Raw genomic sequence first — 19,562 nt, 5'->3', positions numbered from 1 at the left:
AGAAAGGGGGACAAATGGACTGTACAGTCGAGCAAAACCACACTAAAGGCACATGCATTGTGACATCATCAGGACGGTATATAGGCCACGACGCTTCAGTCAGTCAGATCCTTTCAGACCTTTCAAATCGTGATACCACAGTGAGAAAGAGCCAGAAAGACAATTTGCAAAGAGACAACGACTGATACAGAATACAACTGTCGTCAGAGATCTACAACTGCAACCTACACAGCATTACTTTGTGACTGACTACCAGCCAAAGGAAAATATCAGCGCCCCGGGAACCCCAGTGGTAACCAGAAGAGCGTGAAGAGCAGACCGTACGGGCTGCTTTGTGAGACCAGCTGCCAACTCAACCAAGAGTTGGAGGAAACAACAACAGCTGAAGAGCACAAAAATCCTTGAAGGAGTCGTTCATCAACAAGGGAAAGAGAGGAGGCGTAGAGAGACTCAAGAAGTCACCAATCCAGAAAACTCCAGCACCGCACAGTCGCCACCAAGTCAGCGACACACCAAGAGGAAGAAAAGAAAACTCTTGCAGGTGGACTCTGGGAAGCTTCAGGTGGCTCACATCATTATGAGGAACAGTTCCGGCAGACAAACAAAAACAAGCTCTCCCAGGAGGAACTGGAACGCCTCCAATTTCTTACCAAGTGCTCAAAGCCAGGTATGAAAATGTGTCCCCAAGCTCAAAAAGCAGCCTTTCCTTCAGCAGGATCTTGATAATGAGATCTTGCAGAAGCAGCTCGTGCAGTCTGACTACGAAGAAGCTTCAAGGCACTCCAGGAAGAGAGAGACAAGATAAGACTCTCCAAGAACAACTGGAGCAGGCGAGTGTGTCACTCCATGAGGTCAAGCAGCAGGCTGACACCCTGAGGTTTGACCTTGAGAGGAGCTTGAGCAGAAGAAACTCCTGCAGACAAGTTATGAGGAGCTGCAAGAGACACACAGCTCCGTCGGACAAGTTCTCTGCCGAGATTGAAGCTGAAAAGGAAAAGAACATGACTCTAGAGAAGGAACTGGACAAGATGCCCGAGACTACCCAGAAGTATGAAGCCGAAGTCACCACGGTCAGAGAGCAGGCCGAGACCCTGCAGCGTGAGCTTGAAACGGAAGTCAAGTCTCATGCAGTCTCTGTCAGAGGGCTTCCGTATGACCCAAAACGTGAGGGCTGAGCAGGAAGCCCTCGTCACACGTGGCAGAAGAGATCACTGTCCTGCAGCAAAATGCCGTGGAGCGAAAAGATTTTGGGAGCGGCTGGACAACCTGAAAACTGAGCTCAGTGTTCAGATCTCACTTAACCTGAAGCTATGCACTGAGCTCCAGGCTGAGAGAGAGGCTCTCCAAAAAATCACAGACAATAATGACAACCAACCACCAAAGGAGGCTGAAGCCACTGAGGACAAGCAGTGTGAGCGGAAGAGACCATCGTCCTGCACTGGCCCTCGAACCACCGAAGCAGGCTGAGGACAAGCAGTGCGAGCAGCAGGCGACCATCAGTCCTGCACTGGCCCTCGATCCCAGAGAGAGGCTCCGGGAAATCTTCCAGACAGGACACCCACCTTCTGTCTGGAAGAGGACCCGTCACTTTCTGGGTTGAGGAAACCAGCGAGGTGGAAGAGGAGGAGGGAGAACTAAGAACATCGGTTCTCCGGGTTTTCTCCAGGTGCTCTGGTTCCTGCGTCCAAGGACGCAAAAAAAAAAAACGCAAAAAAAAAAAAAAATTAAACAAACAAAAAAAAAAGTTCAGTTCGTATTGTTTATTTCATAATGTTGTAGTTGCCAGTTCTTGGGCCTTTTTACAGAAACATCCTCTGTCTGTGTTATTCTGATTTAAGATGACATCACAGAAACATAAAATGATCTCAGTGTTTGATTTTAGTTAATTCCTACATGATATGAAAATATATATTTATTCAATATTTAATTCTTTCTGCAATTAACTGTTTTTGCTAAATATATTTTTTGTCCTTCACAGTCATTGGCAACTGAGATTCATGGATTCATGCGTTTGTTCTTTAAAGCTACATTACAACCAGTTCACCCCTTAACAATAAAAACTGGTTAAAACATGAAATGATATGTAGAATGCCTCAGAATAGTTGTGGGTTTTTAAAGTGAGGTTGTAGCTGTACTTATAGCTGCAGTAGAGAAGTAGAGCTTCACTGCTGTGGACAGGGTCCGCAGAAAAATATATTTTGTCAAGGAAGACAATCAGAGGTTGCTTCCAGTGTCAGCACTGCAGAAAAACAAAAAAACACAAAACAAAAAATATAATATGAAATATCCCTACCGTGTGCGCCACCTGGACCACATGCACAGAATGAATAATAAATAAAAATAAAATAAAAGATTATGCTCCTAGAAATTACGTTAACTGCTCCGTTTCAGCCGCTCCGCGTCGCTAGTTCCTTTGCAACCATAGCAACCAGTCACCAGCTAGGGATGTACGATACACTCAACTCACGACTCGAGTCAAGATTTTTAGTTCACAATACATTTTTTAAAATCAAATGAGAGTTCAGACAATTTTGAACAAATAAATTATATTTATTATACTTTTTATTTGTAGGAAAAAAATTCTCTTTACTGAAACTCTCAAACAGTTTGTGTTCTCTTATAAAAGTGCAACTTACATCTTAAACAACAAAACACATGAGTAATGTGGTCTGGCATCTCAACAAATGCCTTGGACCATAACCTTTTGGGTCCGACATAATGCTGTGGCCTGTATTGGTTTTTGTTTTATGAAATGACCACAATCAAACTGACTGACTAAAAGTCCGGAGCAAGATAAATTAGTCCAGGACTCCTTGTTAGGGTCGAGATGAGGGTAAATAATGAAGCAGTGCAGTCACGGATTTCAACACAATCTCACTCACCCTCCCGTTCAAAACGTGAAGGAGAAACTAAATAGTAAATATTTCTTATGACATTTTTTTATTTGCTCATTCATGTGTCTTTGATTTACAGAGTGTATGTAAATAACTGAATGATCTTGCACCATGGTGCAGACCAGCATCGTACTCTGAGGCAGCCATAGACAGTATACAATGATGTAGTATCCGTGACGTCACCTACAGTTTCTGAAGAGGTGTGTGGCTCTGGCTGCCGCCATATTGGCAGTGCAACCATGTGTTTACATTTGATTACACCATGTGACTTAGATGTAAACAAATCAGAGAAAAAGGGGCGGGACAAATGGAACTGTACAATCAGAGCAAAACCACACATTAAAGGCACATGCATTGTGACATCATCAGGACGGTAATAAGGCCACGACGCTTCAGTCAGTCAGATCCTTTCAGACCTTTCAAATCGTTACCACAGTGAGAAGAGCCAGAAAGACACATTTGCAAAAGACAACGACTGATACAGAATACAACTGTTCGTCAGAGATCTACAACTGCAACCTACAAGCATTACTTTGTGACTGACTACCAGCCAAAGAAAGAAATGCAGCGCCCAGGGAACCCCAGTGTAACCAGAAGAGCGATGAGAGCAGACCGTACGCGGCTGCTTTTGTGAGACCAGCTGCCAACTCAACCAAGAGTTGGAGGAAACAAAGCAACAGCTGAAGAGACAAAAATCCTTGAAGGAGTCGTTCATCAACAAGGAAAAAGAGACAAGGAAGGAGCTAGAGAGACTCAAGAAGTACACAATCCAGAAACTCTCAGCACCGCAAAGATCGCCAACCAAGTCAGCGACAACACCAAGAGGAAGAAAAGAAACTCTTGCAGGTCGACTAGAGGAGCTTCAGGTGGCCCACATCATTAATGAGGAAAGTTCCAGGCAGAGCAAACAAAAACAAGCTTCTCCAGGGGAACTGGAACGCCTCCACATTTCTTACCAAGTGCTCAAGCCAGGTATGAAAATGATGTCCCAAGCTCAAAAGCAAGCCTTTTACCTTCAGCGGATCTTGATAATGAGATCTTGCGAGAAGCAGCTCGTGCAGTCTGACTACGAAGAAGCCTCAAGGCACTCCAGGAAGAGAGAGACAAGAACAAGACTCTCCAAGAACAACTGGAGCAGGCGAGTGTGTCACTCCATGAGGTCAAGCAGCAGGCTGACACCCGAGGTTTGACCTTGAGAAGGAGCTTGAGACAGAAGAACTCCTGCAGACAAGTTATGAGGAGCTGCAAGAGACACACAAGCTCAGTCAGGACAAGTTCTCTGCCGAGATTGAAGCTGAAAAGGAAAAGAACATGATCTACGAGAAGGAACTGGCAAGATGCACGAGACTACCCAGAAGTATGAGGCCGAAGTCACCACGGTCAGGAGCAGGCCGAGACCCTGCAGCGTGAGCTTGAAACGGAAGTCAAGTCTCATGCAGTCTCAGTGTCAGAGGGCTTCCGTATGACCCAAAACGTGAGGGCTGAGCAGGAAGCCATCCGTCAACAGATGGCAGAAGAGATCACTGTCCTGCAGCAAAATGCCCGTGAGAGCGAAAAGATTTTTGAGAGCGAGCTGGACAACCTGAAAACTGAGCTCAGTGTTCAGATCTCACTTAACCTGAAGCTATGCACTGAGCTCCAGGCTGAGAGAGAGGCTCTCAAAAATCACAGACAATATGACAACCAACCACCAAAGGAGGCTGAAGCCACTGAGGACAAGCAGTGCGAGCAGGAAGAGACCATCAGTCCTGCACTGGCCCTCGAACCACCGAAGCAGGCTGAAGACAAGCAGTGCGAGCAGCAGGCGACCATCAGTCCTGCACTGGCCCTCGAATCCCAGAGAGGCGCTCAGGGAAATCTTCCAGACAGGACACACCACCTTCTGTCTGGAAGAGGACCCGTCACTTTCTGGGTTGAGAAACCAGCGAGGTGGAAGGGAGGGGAGAACTAAAGAACATCGAGTTCTCCGGGTTTCTCCAGGTGCTCTGGTTTCCCCTGCGTCCAAGGACGCAAAAAGCAAAAAAAAACAAATGCAAAAAAAAAAAAAAAAATAATTAAAACAACAAAAAAAAAAAGTTCAAAGTTCAGACATTGTTATATTTCATAGTTTTTGTGTTGCACAGTTCTTGGGCCTTTTTACAGAAACATCCTCTGTCTGTGTCATTCTAATTAAGTGACATCACAGAAACATAAATGATCTCAGTGTTTGAATTTAGTTAATATCCTAATGAATGAAAAAAATATATATTTATTCAAATATTTAATTCTCTGCAATAACTGTTTTTGTAATTATTTTTTGTCCTTCACAGTCATTGGCAACTGAGAATTCATGGATTCATGCGTTTGTTCTTAAAGCTACTACAACCAGTTCCCCCATAACAAAAAAACTGGTTAAAACATGAAATGAATATGTAGAATGCCTCAGAATAGTTGTGGTGTTTTAAAAGTGAGGTTGTAGCGTACTTATAGCTGTAGTAGAGAAGTAGAGCTATGCACTGCTGTGGACAGGGTCAGCAGAAAATATATTTTTGTCAAGAGAAAGACAATCAGAGGTTGCATTCCAGTGTCAGCACTGTAAAAAAACAAAAAAAACACACAAAATATAATACGTGAAATATCCCTACCGTGTGCGCCACCTGGACCACATGCAGATGAATAAATATAAATAAATAAATAAAAGATTAGCTCCTAGAAATTACGTTAACTGCTCCGTTTCAGCCGCTCCGCGTCGCTAGTTCATTTGCAACCATAGCAACCAGTGAACTAGGGATGTAACGATACCACTCAACTCACGACTCGAGTCAACTTTTTTAGTTCACAATACGATTTTTTTAAAATCAAAATGAGCTCAGACAAATTTGACCAAATAAATTATTATTTATTATACTTTTTATTTGTAGGAAAAAATCTCTCCTTTAACTGAAACTCCAAACAGTTTGTGTTCTCTTATAAAAAAGTGCAACTTACATCTTAAACAACAAAACACATGACAAATATCTCCTTTTTTAGAAACAATCTCACAGTAAAACTGCTGTTAATCTGCTGTGATGTGCAGTTTTCGCTCAGAGGGGCGAAGGGCGCTAACCAGAACAGTCTAAATAACTTTTTTGATCACCAGCCAATGGTGGCTGGAAGCTTTTGTACATACATAAAAATAAAACATTAAAACTTGCGAGCAGCACGCGTCAATTTCCACAGAGCACCTCGAGCGGCGGAAAGCCAGACACAGAAAAAGCAAAGAGAATCCGGGATTTTCAAAATAAAATACCCCGTGCAAACTGCCGTCGTACAAACAGACAAAAGCAAATAACTAACTAACTACGAACATGTTACACATGTAGAAGCTGTTTAGAAGGGAAACACTGGGAAAATGTCCAATCTGAGCAAGTAAACAAAGTCTGGCGGCTAAGCGCTTCGCTCCTGAAACACTGAGAGCACGCGCTGTGCGGGTCAAAATAACAGACTGCAAACTGATGACACTTTTTCTTACATCAAGTACAAAAGTAGTTGAAAGTGTCAGTCATTGTAACAGTGTGAGGAAATGATGAAGTATTGGAAATGATGAAAATATAATCCAAATTTATAACAAGGATGGCAGGGCAGTTGCCAAGGCGACAGCCCATTTGCTCTCTTTGGACAAAAAGAGACATTGTTTTCATTTGTGCTGTTGTAGTTGCATGAATACAAGTAACTAGGTGTAACGATACACTCAACTCACGACTCGATTCGAATCACGATTTTTTGTTCACGATACGAGTTTTTTCACGATTTTTTAAAATCAAATGAGCTACAGACAAATTATGAACAAATAAAATTATTATATTTATTATACTTTGTATTTGTTGGAAAAAAAGGGGGCGAGAGCCCGACTAGAAAAAGCAAAGAGAATCCGGTGGATTTTCAAAATAATACCCCGATGCAACTGCCGGTCGTAAAAACAGACAAAAGCCAAATTAACAACTAAACTCGTAACATATTTACACATGTAGCAGCATGTTTAGAAGGGAAACACCAGTAAATGTCCAAATCTGAGCAAACTAAACAAAGTCTGGGGGCTAAGCACTCGCACCTGAACCTCCCGTGGGGTTTGAAGTCGCGTGCAGGACGAACCATACGCCACTCACGCAACGCGCGGGAACCTGTTTGACAGTGAGAGCACGCGCTGTGCGGGTTCCCATTCACCAAGAATCGCGATTCATTTTTCTGTCAACCGATGCGAGTCGTCACGCATTTGTACCGATTTTTAATCGTGTCACGATGCATCGTTACATCCCTACAGTAACATATAATTGCTTAAAACTAAGACCTACCAAATTACCATATCCAAACTTTTATCACTTTTTTTTTATACCGTTTGCATCATATCAAGAATATTGCCTTGTATTATGCTATAACTCTAACAGAATATGAAGCTGTCCTTCAATAAATGAACAATGACTGCAACGTATCACTGTTGGAAGTGAATTAAATCAACCAAAAATCATCTTCACTTTGCTAGGAGCTGGTGAGACTGCTGCAGCAGACGCTGAGGACATCCCAGTGCGAGGCAGTCAGTGCACCGTCCTCCTCCTCCAGTCCAAGATGCTCTTCTTCTTCAGACCAGACTCGGGTCCAGCAGTAACCACGAAAGATGTCACGCAGATGGAGGCTCTGCTTCAGAGAAGGATGGAACAAATCCAATCCCTCTGTTGCCACATGGAGCGTCTCGCCTTGGAGAAGGAAAGTCTGCAACAAGAGCTGAAAGGCCTGAAAATAAAGGTGGGGGAGATAAAAACGACCAGCTGGGGGGAGTGATGGGACCATCCAGGCCAAGGATGAAGTCATCATCAAGCTGTCACAGAGAGCTCGGGCAGAGCTGTAATTCAAAAGAGGAGGTTCACATCTCCTAACAAATCAGCAGGAGCGGACATCCTCAAGGTACAGAAGGAAACACTTAACCAGATATAAAGCTGATAGAGATGACACAGCTGCAGATAAGAGAACTAGAAAACACTTATTGTTGAATTTGTACTCTGATTAACTGAACACAGTCTCTCCAATTTTAGGACAGTCTTCAAGGCTACAAGTCCCAGAACAAGTTCCTGAACAAAGAGATACTGGAGCTGACAGTATTCGCAGAAATGCAGAGAGTAGAGAAAAGGCGTTAGAAGCAAAGGTACTGTCTTGTGTTTGTTGGTCGTTGCATTACATGGAAACAGGAAGCCTGGTAGCTTTTAGGGGAAGTCCAGTATTGACCATAGAAGGTCCCCCTTGGACTTAAAAATGCCATGTAGGAACAATGAATAACACATTTTAATCATGTTCTGTTGTTTGTCATTTTTATTATTAATGTTTTTATGCTATCTTTGCTGCAGTAACGCCCTGGAGGCCCAGTTGTGTCAGTGGAGAGTAAGTATCTGGTGCTGCTTCAGAAGTCAAGACCCCAGTGTGTTCGTCTTCGGAGCAGAGTCCAGCCCGCGAGGTCATTTCCAGATTATTAGGGATGCCTTCAGCAGAGTCCCCCGACCAGCAAGAGCAACCCCATCTTTAAACCAAATACTGTCAGGTATGGACTAAACCATAAAGCATGAATGATTGATCATTGTTTTTTCATAAATAAACAATGAGTCATTTCCTTCCTTTTTAACATCAAGTAATCAAACAAACAGGCGTTTAAAGGGTTAAAATCCTCAAATGATTGAGTGCTTGGTAGTTTTGAGCAAGGCTGAGATTTGTGCAGAAAAAAAATACTATTATGTAAAGTTTTACTGGCAGCTTTTTGGAAGCTGGCATTTTGTCCTTGTCCATGAATTAAGAGGGTAGTAAATTGACACCTTAGATTCAAATGCAATGCAGTCACCAGATTGTTTACTTGGATTAAACAGCTGCACTGAATTTTTTCTTCACTGGAAAAACTAGCTGCTAATGGGTATTTAGGTCACTATTGTTCTACAATAGCTCTGACTTCTGTGCTGCTCAGACATGTCCTTTAGGGCTCGTCAAATATGTTGTAGGAATTCAGGAAATGGATGTAACACAGGTTAAGCAAATGTGGGTACCCCTAAAAATGATATAATTATCTTTAGGAATTAATTAAACACTCACTTTCTCTCTGCCTTGGTTTTCCTTTTAGTGGTTGACGTGTTTGGCTTCAAGACGGTCCCCGAGGAGGAGGGAAAGAGAGGAAAGCTGGTTTCGAAGGTGGGGCGCTCTCCTCAAGTCCCTATCCATGACAGTCAGGAATATCGTCGGGGTGAAGTGGGAGAACTACTCTGGCCAGCACCATGACTCTGGTGCGCTCCCCTGAGCTAAAGCCCTGTTCGCTGCGGGTGCCCCCGAGCACCGCTCCCAGGTGTGGCGGTGTGTGTCTCTTCCATGTCAAAGTTCGGGACCACTTGGCGCCCGACTATTATGAGACCTTACTAAACGTGGCCCGGGACAAGCCCAACCCGGCCTCGAAGCAAATCGAGCTGGACTTGCTGCGTACTTTGCCAACAACAAGCACTATTCCTCCCGAGTGCAGGCGGCATCCAGAAACTCAGGAACGTCCTGATGGCTTTCTCCTGGAGGAATCCACGATATCGGCTACTGCCAAGACTAACAGGTACAGGACGGGTTCTAGTTTTTCCTTGTCTTTTCTTTTCTTTTATGCCTTGTAACCATTCATTTTATTGCATGAATTCCCTAGGCTGGCAGCTATTGCCCTGCTCTATCTGGACCAAGGGATGCCTTCTGGAGCCTTATTGCCATTGTAGAGGTTTTCATGCCAAGAGACTATTACACCAAGACTCTGCTTGGCTCACAGGTAAACATCTGCTGCCTCCTCACCGAGTTTCTCGGTAGTGAGTGATGTCATATTCATGTGACTGAGGCTGCTGCTCCTGACCGATGATGGAAAGAATGCAGCACAGTAATGAGCACCCTTGTTTTGTTTCTCTTTCTCTTTGTTTTATTCTGCTGTAAAAAAAAATATCTCCTTTCTTTAGAAACAATCTCACAGTAAACTGCTGTTAACTGCTGTGATGTGCAGTTTTCGCTCACGAGGGGGCGTAACCAGGGCTCTAAATTAACTTTTTTGATCACCAGCCAATGTGGCTGGTAAGTTTTGTACATAACAATAAAATAAAAACATTAAAACTTTAAAAGCAGCACGCGTCAATTTCCACAGAGCACCTCGAGCGGGCGAAAGCCAGACACAGAAAAAGCAAAGAGAATCCGGTGGATTTTCAAAATAAAATACCTCGTGCAAACTGCCGGTCGTACAAACAGACAAAAGCGAAACTAACTAACTAGGTAACATATTTACACATGTAGAAGCATGTTTAGAAGGGAAACACCGGGAAAATGTCCAAATCTGAGCAAGTAAGCAAAGTCTGGCGGGCTAAGCGCTCGCTCCTGAAACACTGAGAGCACGCGCTGTGCGGGTTCCCATTCACCAAGAATCGCGATTCATTTTTCTGTCAACCGATGCGAGTCGTCACGCATTTGTACCGATTTTTAATCGTGTCACGATGCATCGTTACATCCCTACAAGTAACATATAATTGCTAAAACTAGACCTACCAAAATTACCATATCCAAACTTTTATCACTTTTTTTTTATACATGTTTGCATCATATCAAGAAATATTGCCTTGTATTATGCTATAACTCTAACAGAATATGAAGCTGTCCTTCAATAAATGAACAATGACTGCAACGTATCACTGTTGGAAGTGAATTAAAATCAACCAAAAATCATCTTCACTTTGCTAGGAGCTGGTGAGACTGCTGCAGCAGACGCTGAGGACATCCCAGTGCGACAGGCAGTCAGTGCACCGTCCTCCTCCTCCAGCTCCAGATGCATCTTCTTCTTCAGACCATACTCCGGGTCCAGCAGTAACCACGAAAGATGTCACGCAGATGGAGGCTCTGCTTCAGGAGAGAGATGGACAAATCCAATCCCTCTGTTGCCACATGGAGCGTCTCGCCTTGGAGAAGGAAAGTCTGCAACAAGAGCTGAAAGGCCTGAAAATAAAGGTGGGGGAGATAAACGACCAGCTGGGGATGCTGATGGAGACCATCCAGGCCAAGGATGAAGTCATCATCAAGCTGTCACAGGAGAGCTCGGAGCAGAGCTGTAATCCAAACGACGGAGGTTCACCATCTCCTAACAAAGATCAGCAGGAGCTGGACATCCTCAAGGTACAGAAGGAAACACTTAAACCAGATATAAAGCTGATAGAGATGACACAGCTGCAGATTATGAGAACTAGAAACACTTATTGTTGTTGAATTTGTACTCTGATTAACTGAACACATGTCTCTCCAATTTTAGGACAGTCTTCAAGGCTACAAGTCCCAGAACAAGTTCCTGAACAAAGAGATACTGGAGCTGACAGTATTACGCAGAAATGCAGAGAGTAGAGAAAAGGCGTTAGAAGCAAAGGTACTGTCTTGTGTTTGTTGGTCGGTGCATTACACTGGAAACAGGAAGCCTGAGTAGCTTTTAGGGGAAGTCCAGTATTGACCATAGAAGGTCCCCCTTGGACTTAAAAATGCCATGTAGGAACAATGAATAACACATTTTAATCATTCTGTTGTTTGTCATTTTTATTATTAATGTTTTTTATGCTATCTTTGCTGCAGTATACGGCCCTGGAGGCCAAGTTGTGTCAGGTGGAGAGTAAGTATCTGGTGCTGCTTCAAGAAGTCAAGACCCCAGTGTGTTCGTCTTCAGAGCAGAGTCCAGCCCGCGAGGTCATTTCCAGATTATTAGAGGATGCACTTCAGGCAGAGTCCCCCGACCAGCAAGAGCACCCCATCTTCAAACCAAATACTGTCAGGTATGGACTAAACCATAAAGCCTTTGAATAAATGAATGACTCATTGTTTTTTCATAAATAAACAATGAGTCATTTTCCCTTCCTTTTTTTAACATCAAGTAATCAAACAAACAGGCGTTTAAAGGGTTAAAATCCTCAAAATGATTGAATGCTTGGTAGTTTTGAGCAAGGCTGAGATTTGTGCAGAAAAAAATACTAGTTATGTAAAGTTTTACTGGCAGCTTTTTGGAAGCTGGCATTTTTGTCCTTGTCCATGAATTAAGAGGGTAGTAAATTGACACCTTAGATTCAAATGCAATGCAGTCACCAGATTGTTTTACTTGGATTAAAAGCTGCACTGAATTTTTCTTCACTGGAAAAACTAGCTGCTAATGGGTATTTAGGTCACTATTGTTCTACAATAGCTCTGACTTCTGTGCATGCTCAGACATGTCCTTTAGGGCTCGTCAAAATATGTTGTTAGGAATTCAGGAAATGGATGTAACACAGGTTAAGCAAATGTGGGTACCCCTAAAAATGATATAATAATATCTTTAGGAATTAATTAAACATCACTTTCTCTCTGCCTTGGTTTCCTTTTAGTGAGTATGACGTGTTTGGCTTCAAGACGGTCCCCGAGGAGGAGGAAGAAGAGGAGAAGCTGGTTGCGAAGGTGAGGGCGCTCGAACTCAAGTCCCTATCCATGACAGATCAGGAAGTATCCGTCGGGGTGAAGTGGGAGAACTATCTGGCCAGCACCATGAACAGAGATCTGGTGCGCTCCCCTGAGCTCAAAGCCCTGATTCGCTGCGGTGTGCCCCACGAGCACCGCTCCCAGGTGTGGCGCTGGTGTGTCTCCTTCCATGTCAAAAAGTTCAGGGACCACTTGGCGCCCGACTATTATGAGACCTTACTAAACGTGGCCCGGGACAAGCCCAACCCGGCCTCGAAGCAAATCGAGCTGGACTTGCTGCGTACTTTGCCAAACAACAAGCACTATTCCTCCCCGAGTGCAGGCGGCATCCAGAAACTCAGGAACGTCCTGATGGCTTTCTCCTGGAGGAATCCAGATATCGGCTACTGCCAAGGACTGAACAGGTACAGGACGGGTTCTAGTTTTTCCTTGTCTTTTCTTTTCTTTTATGCCTTGTAACCATTAATTTTTATTGCATGTAATTCCCTCAGGCTGGCAGCTATTGCCCTGCTCTATCTGGACCAAGAGGATGCCTTCTGGAGCCTTATTGCCATTGTAGAGGTTTTCATGCCAAGAGACTATTACACCAAGACTCTGCTTGGCTCACAGGTAAACAATCTGCTGCCTCCTCACCGAGTTTCTCGGTAAGTGAGTGATGTCATATTCATGTGACTGAGGCTGCTGCTCATGACCGATGATGGAAAGAATGCAGCACAGTAATGAGCACCCTTTGTTTTGTTTCTCTTTCTCTTTGTTTTATTCTGCTGTAAAAAAAACCAAACTGTATATGATATAATAATTTATGTTTGCAGGTTGACCAACGTGTGTTCAAGGACCTGATGAGTGAGAAGCTCCCCCGGCTTCATGCCCACTTTGAGCAGTACAAGGTAGACTTCTCCCTCATCACCTTCAACTGGTTCCTGGTGGTGTTTGTGGACAGTGTGGTGAGCGACATCCTCTTCAAGATCTGGGATGCCTTTCTGTTTGAAGGTCCAAAGGTAAGAGACAGAGGAGAAAATAAAACTGTTATCGCTTTAATCGTACATCGACAGATGTGGCCTGGACATGCTCACAGACAAAATAGAGACCTTTTGAAAATTGTTTGGATGCTTCTACAGATGGTATCTAATTTAGTTTTATGTTTGGGTGTAAACAAGTTCCCACAATTACCATTTCATCGGTATGGCATGCTATTCTCTCAGTTTGTGTTTGAATTTCCCCGCACCTTTGTCAGCCTGACAAGTTTAAGTTATGTGAAATTAAAACTCCACTGTAAATGATGTTTCACTAACAATGGATCAAATGCCTACGTGTAATGGAAAAATGATCACTCTTTGTGATGAACCTGCATGCAATTATCACCAAACTATGATGTTCTTTGGCAGGTAAGAGTTTGTTTAACCTTTTTAGCTTGTTTTTGATATACGGTCTATAAATTTCAGCACCATTGAGCTGCAGTTTTCAGCATTTTTTATTTATTTATTTATTTATTCCAAATTTCTTTATTCATTTTCTGCAGACAGTACAGAAAGGTACATCAGATTGACCCAACGTCAGAGCGTCTGCATTAGAAAAAAAAACAAAACAAGGCCCAACATGAATGCCACTATCTCTCACGACAACCCACGTCAGATGCGGTCACAGTAAAACAAGTTAATTGTTACATAGCAACATATCGCAACATAAGTAAATAATCTGACTACAATAAGTCAAAATAGCGTAAAATATTAGAATAATATAGAAGAAGGGGAAAAGAAAAAAATGAATTAAATGAAGGGGAACCTTTTAAGAAGCGTCCTCGTCTTCAGGAATAACAGTGAGACTATTGCTAATTTAAGCCAGCAGTGGGTCCCAGGTTTTATGGAACGCTGTCAAAGATCCCTTCTGTGAAAATCTTAACTTCTCTAACAGACACTGTAAAATTTTTATTGTGAGTCGGGGGAGAAACATGTTTCCATTTGAGGAGAATGGCACGCCTGGCAAGCAGGATGGTAAAGGCCATGACATGCTGTATAGTTATGAGACCAAATAGAGCAGTCAGGGGATTCGGTTCTAAATTTGTGTTGAGAGCCTGTTTGAGAGTTTGGACTATACCAGACCAAAAGTTGGTCAATCTTGGGCACGGACCTCAGTAATTTCTACTCCCAAATCTTTTTCCCATGCATTTTTAGGTGATATAATTAGGGCTTGATTCAGAAGCATTTTTTATTTTTGATAAATTCTCCATGTGTACCTTGACCACACCAAATGACAAAAATACTTAGCAAGCTAAAGACCTAGATACACAGCGTTTTGCATTATTGAAGTCACTTGATAACATGTCAGCAAAAACACCTTTTAACTGACAACAAATCAGCATGTTGTGGTTTAACTGTTAATGCAGCAGCATCTTGGTGTAAGAAGCTGTGGATACTGTTAATGCAGCAGCATCTTGGTGTAAGAAGCTGTGGATACAACAGTAACAATTCAGTATATCCCCTTTTTAAAACTGCCATGACATATTTGTTTGCAAACAGTTTGTTATCTAGATATACAGCATAGATTCGGAGTCGTCATGAAAGTAATCCCTCTACTTTTTTAGTTTTGTTTTTGATGTCCACATTCTCCTGAGGGAAACATCTGGCTTTTTAGCCCCTAAATGCTCCACTGTGTTCTCCATCACTCCACCCACCCATCATCTGCTTACCTGAGATCGGGTCACAGTGGTAACACAGTAACCTGCTGGGTGTTCCTAACCCCAGAAACACTTTCTAGGTGTTCCCTGACCAGTAATTCCTCAAGTGAGTTTAGGGTTTTCCTCGGGGTCTCCTCCCAGTTTGAGGCACCTAGAAAACCTCCAAATGAAGGTGCACTACCTCAGGTGCTACCTTACTCAGAGCTCCCTCCAGATGTCTGAGCTCTTTGCTCTATTTCTAAGGCTGAGTCTGGCCACCCTATGGAGAAAACTCTTTCCAGCCAGCTTGAATTCATGATCTCATTCTTTTGGTCACCACCAGCTGGTTGCTTTGTCTCTGTTTGCCAGGGCACATGACGTATAATGGGGTTTTTAGAGCAGCCCGCTGAGGCAGAGAACGACTCAATCAGAAGATGCTTTAAGCTTGTAGAGCTGAGGGGAACTTAACTGATAATTCTCTCTGGGTTCATCACTATCTACAACCACTTATACATACAATCAGTCATGTGATTCAACGTTGATGTAAAAATATTGATTATAGCCACTTTAATAAATTAGAGATGGTGGGAATTACAATTTTATTCAACTGCAGTATGAGCTGTTTACTGAACATACTGCGATGTGTGTTCAGAGAAACATACTGTCCACGCACATTCCTTTTAAAAGTCATAAATATGTCTCCAGTCTTCTTATGTGGCTTTGCATGTTACAGGAAGGGTGTGTTATGGTAAATAGTCATGTGGCAGATTTCACAGCTTTGATCAACTCTTTCTCCACAGATCATATTTCGCTTCGCCCTCGCTCTCTTCAAACACAAAGAGGAAGAGTTTTTGAAGTTGCAGGATTCCACAACCATCTTCAAATATCTAAGATGCTTCACACGCACAATCCTGGACTCGAGGTACGCGGACTGCAATTTGTCTTGGCATTTGCACTCATGCTCATACTGTAAACATGTTATATTATATGTATGAGGACAGTCTGTCTGTCTAAATAAGATAAGATAAGATAATTAACCTTGGAATAGCTGATCGTGTCTCTTTGCTGTATTGATGGTGTATAAACAAGTCATCCACAGTCTATAGACTTCATAGTCTATAGACAACAAGCATTAAAGCTAATTATTATCATAACATCTATAGACAACAAGCATTAAAGCTAATTATTATCATAACAACAGTAGGTCAGGATCAGTTCATTCCCAGTTTTTATAAAAGTAAAAAAGAATCCACTTAATTACATATAAGATAAATAGGGTCATTTCAGTACATCTGCACACCATGGAGCATGCAGAACCATCCCAAACTGACACAACCATGTTTTTTCTTTTTCTCCAGGAAGCTGATGAACATCGCCTTTGTGGACATGAACCCATTCCCCATGCGCCAAATCCAGAACCGACGCTCCTTCCACCTGGAGAAAGTCCGCCTTGAGCTGACAGAGCTGGAGACGATCAGACAGACCTTCCTCAGGGAGAGAGAGACAAGTCAGGATGGACGGAGCTTCGTCAGTGATGATGAGGAGGATAACTGACCTCGAGCTTATGTCACATATGCCCGTCCTCGTGGCATGAAGTATGAAGACGAGGAGATCATAAGCGCCATGCCAGTGATGTGCTGTAAAAGGATTTTTTTTTCCTAAAGAGTTGGTCCCTAAATCATCTGGAACAATCAACTTTCTTTGTGTTTTAAGTGACATTGCATCAAAAGACCCAAACTTTACAGGCCAAATGGGCTTTCTATCAGTATTCCTGCCATTTCTTTATTTTTTTTAAAAGTCTTATTTGTTTTGTCTTTATGTCACCGTATGCTTCCGTGCCAAGCTACATTCTTGCAGTCCAAATCAGTATTTTTACAAACATGGTTGTGATCTTTCAGTAGTTGGAGATTTTAACGCCGTTTTGAAGGAATATTTTTTTCTTTTCTTTTCATGGAGATTCAGATTTATTTTCTTTTGCTTTCTCTGCCCTTCTTCCACCAATGTCTTAAAATAGTTTTTTTTTTAGATATATTTTACACATCGCCACTCAACAACACATTTTTTCGTGTTTGATCTCAGTGTGTCTTGATGTGCTTCAATCACTTATGCTGAAATTCTGCATAAATCCTAATAGTTAAGTCTTGGAGCTGTCTGATCAAAAGGTTATTCCCAAATTGTTCTTATCACTCTGGCCCCTAAGAGATTTGTTTGTTTGTGGTTCAAAAGACTTGCCCTCAAACCTGGGATCAGAAAGGAAATTTTTCCCATGTTGCATAAACAGCATGTGTAATATTTGAGGGAAGACTTTGCTTGTATTATTTTTTTTTATCTTAGGATTCAGATAAAAAGAAAACAGCCACACACCAACTAACCCATCATTTTAATGATGTCAGACAGTGTTGTCTTTCTAAGTAATTTTTTTTTAATTCCATTTTGTCTAAACATATCTTGCAGATTCTCATTATTGGAATTTCATTCTCAATATTGTCCCCTTAAAGAGAAAAAGATTCATTATGTTTTTGTTTACCTCCTCTTCCAAGTCCCATCCATGTTGCATTGCCATGTTTTCTAGCTCAGAACGAACAAACCAAATGCTGGTTCCAGATAGGATTTTGTTGTTGCACCTTTCGCGGCCACCGTAGCTTCTCCTTTGCACTTAACAAGAGGGCAAGTGGAGGGTGTTGCAATCCACCACTATATGCCAAAATCCAAATTAGAGGCAGTATGAGTAGGATTTGTTAGTTGCTGTTTGTAAATGAATGATTCAAAGTTTGGCCCTCCTCCCAGCTTTATCTCCACACACACACATCTCTACACAACCTGACAAGATGAAGAAGCCTGATTCGTCCTATCTGCTGTGGCTTGTGTATGTGTGTGTGTGGAGCTGTCTGACTGACACTCGGATTGTCCTTACGTTTTTTTTTTTTGTCCCGACCAAGTCCTAAACTCACCAAAATGAATGCTCAGAAACGTCCCAAACGCACCTAAATAATAAAACATACAGACAGAGAGCAGGGTCCTAGTCATTATGAACTTCAAGTATTTCCCCATAGACACATAATGCATAAGGACCACTGGATTTCTTGAGGAGAATTGGTGATGATTGACATTGATTCCTTTTAATTACCTCATTATCTGACTGATTTCTACTTCTCTGAGCATTAAGATCATTTGCTGTTGAAATACCCCTGCCTAGACGTACTGCTTTTAAGTGTTTTATTAATGTTCTTAATTTTTCCAACCATTAGCAGGGGTTATGTTATGTGTTTTAAAAGATTCAGTTTACCCAGACTTAACACCTACTTTCCCAGATTTACCGTCCACAATTTACATTCAGAATGCTGGGATTACTTTTCTGAGCCCTGTTTGAAAATGCTGATGTGTTTACATCCATTGTCCTCAGTGTGGCAGTATAACATTTGTTTACGCCAGCTCACAGGTACCCACCATACAGTATCATATGTGTTTATTGTACTGTAGTTCAGCTTTGGGAGAAATGGCTGTAAAGTCCGCCTGTCACCATTGATTGTTGTGCGAAATATGATCTGTAATCTTTCAGGGGAAGTATTTCAGAAGATTGCTAGACACATGTGGCAACATCTTTCTGTCTTCCACATCCAGGTACTTGGAGATAACGGTTTACTCTTTAACATTGTGGCCCTATTGTTTATTACACCTGAATTACAACTAATACAGGATGAAAAAGTTGATTTCCCGCAAATCAAAACTTTCTTAGAAAGAAACCATGTTTAGATTTGTGTTGTTAAAATGGGAATCCACGAGAGAGGAACAAGATTTTCGTGCTTCACCCCTTCTCTTGTATGCTGATATATTGTTTACAGTTTGTTATAACTTTTATTTTTCTCTGTTTTACTACAGTATTTTCAGCCATAGCATCACCCCGAACTTTTTTGTTGGGCCACCTGAACTTATGAACAAAATGGCAGAATTGTGGTTGTTCTGATGATGGAAATGTGAATGGGAAAAAAAAAAAGACCTGTGAAAATGGCAGTCAAATTCATTTTTCTTCACGAGAGCAGGCCTCTCTGGAGATCAGATTTGAATCAGTCGAAGATGAAAAGTTTTCTTAGGTCCGCTCATTTTGTCAAAGGGCTCATACAGTACATTGTTAACGTTTACTGATATTTCATTGCACAACTTCTCTTCTAAAGCTTGTTTGCTACCGGCCACACTTTCACATTGAATAAGCTACGTTTAATGTTATCTTTTATTTCTTTCCTTTCTTTCTTTTGCTTTTCCCATCAATGTATTGCAAATGTGTGGACAAATGACATCAAATTATCATAGGGCACTTCACTTTTTTTTTTATGTAAATCTCTATGGTATTTTGTTCAATGTTAATCGGTATCATTTAATGATAGAAAAGCGCAAAGCTTTCATATCACAGCCTTAAGTACACGCAGCTGTATGTTTTTGTATTACGAGTTCAAATTCAATAAACAGTGGCTGACTGAATGTGTTCTGTCGCCTTTGCAGGTGTTTGTAAGAAGCAGAAAAAACTGCTCGGTGTAGCAATC

At 42.1% G+C, this 19,562-nt stretch overlaps 1 protein-coding gene across 1 annotated transcript in view; it reads left to right on the top strand.

The window, feature by feature from the left end:
* tbc1d2b (TBC1 domain family, member 2B) overlaps positions 1 to 19,500 on the top strand; it is a 28,309-nt gene extending 8,809 nt beyond the window's left edge. Inside the window, exons 6-13 of the mRNA XM_019272244.2 lie at positions 10,629 to 11,057; positions 11,191 to 11,301; positions 11,502 to 11,698; positions 12,281 to 12,775; positions 12,863 to 12,980; positions 13,184 to 13,369; positions 15,825 to 15,946; positions 16,383 to 19,500. Of these exons, the coding sequence (XP_019127789.2) occupies positions 10,629 to 11,057; positions 11,191 to 11,301; positions 11,502 to 11,698; positions 12,281 to 12,775; positions 12,863 to 12,980; positions 13,184 to 13,369; positions 15,825 to 15,946; positions 16,383 to 16,578 (1,854 nt within the window). The 3' untranslated portion in view covers positions 16,579 to 19,500. The remainder of the gene's footprint in view (positions 1 to 10,628; positions 11,058 to 11,190; positions 11,302 to 11,501; positions 11,699 to 12,280; positions 12,776 to 12,862; positions 12,981 to 13,183; positions 13,370 to 15,824; positions 15,947 to 16,382) is intronic.
* Positions 19,501 to 19,562: the final 62 nt, after the last annotated feature.

Source organism: Larimichthys crocea, chromosome XXI (assembly GCF_000972845.2).
Source record: "Larimichthys crocea isolate SSNF chromosome XXI, L_crocea_2.0, whole genome shotgun sequence".
NCBI classification, from domain to species: domain Eukaryota; kingdom Metazoa; phylum Chordata; class Actinopteri; family Sciaenidae; genus Larimichthys; species Larimichthys crocea.
The sequence above is the reverse complement of the archived record's forward strand: the minus strand, read 5'-3'. Positions and strand labels throughout refer to the sequence as shown.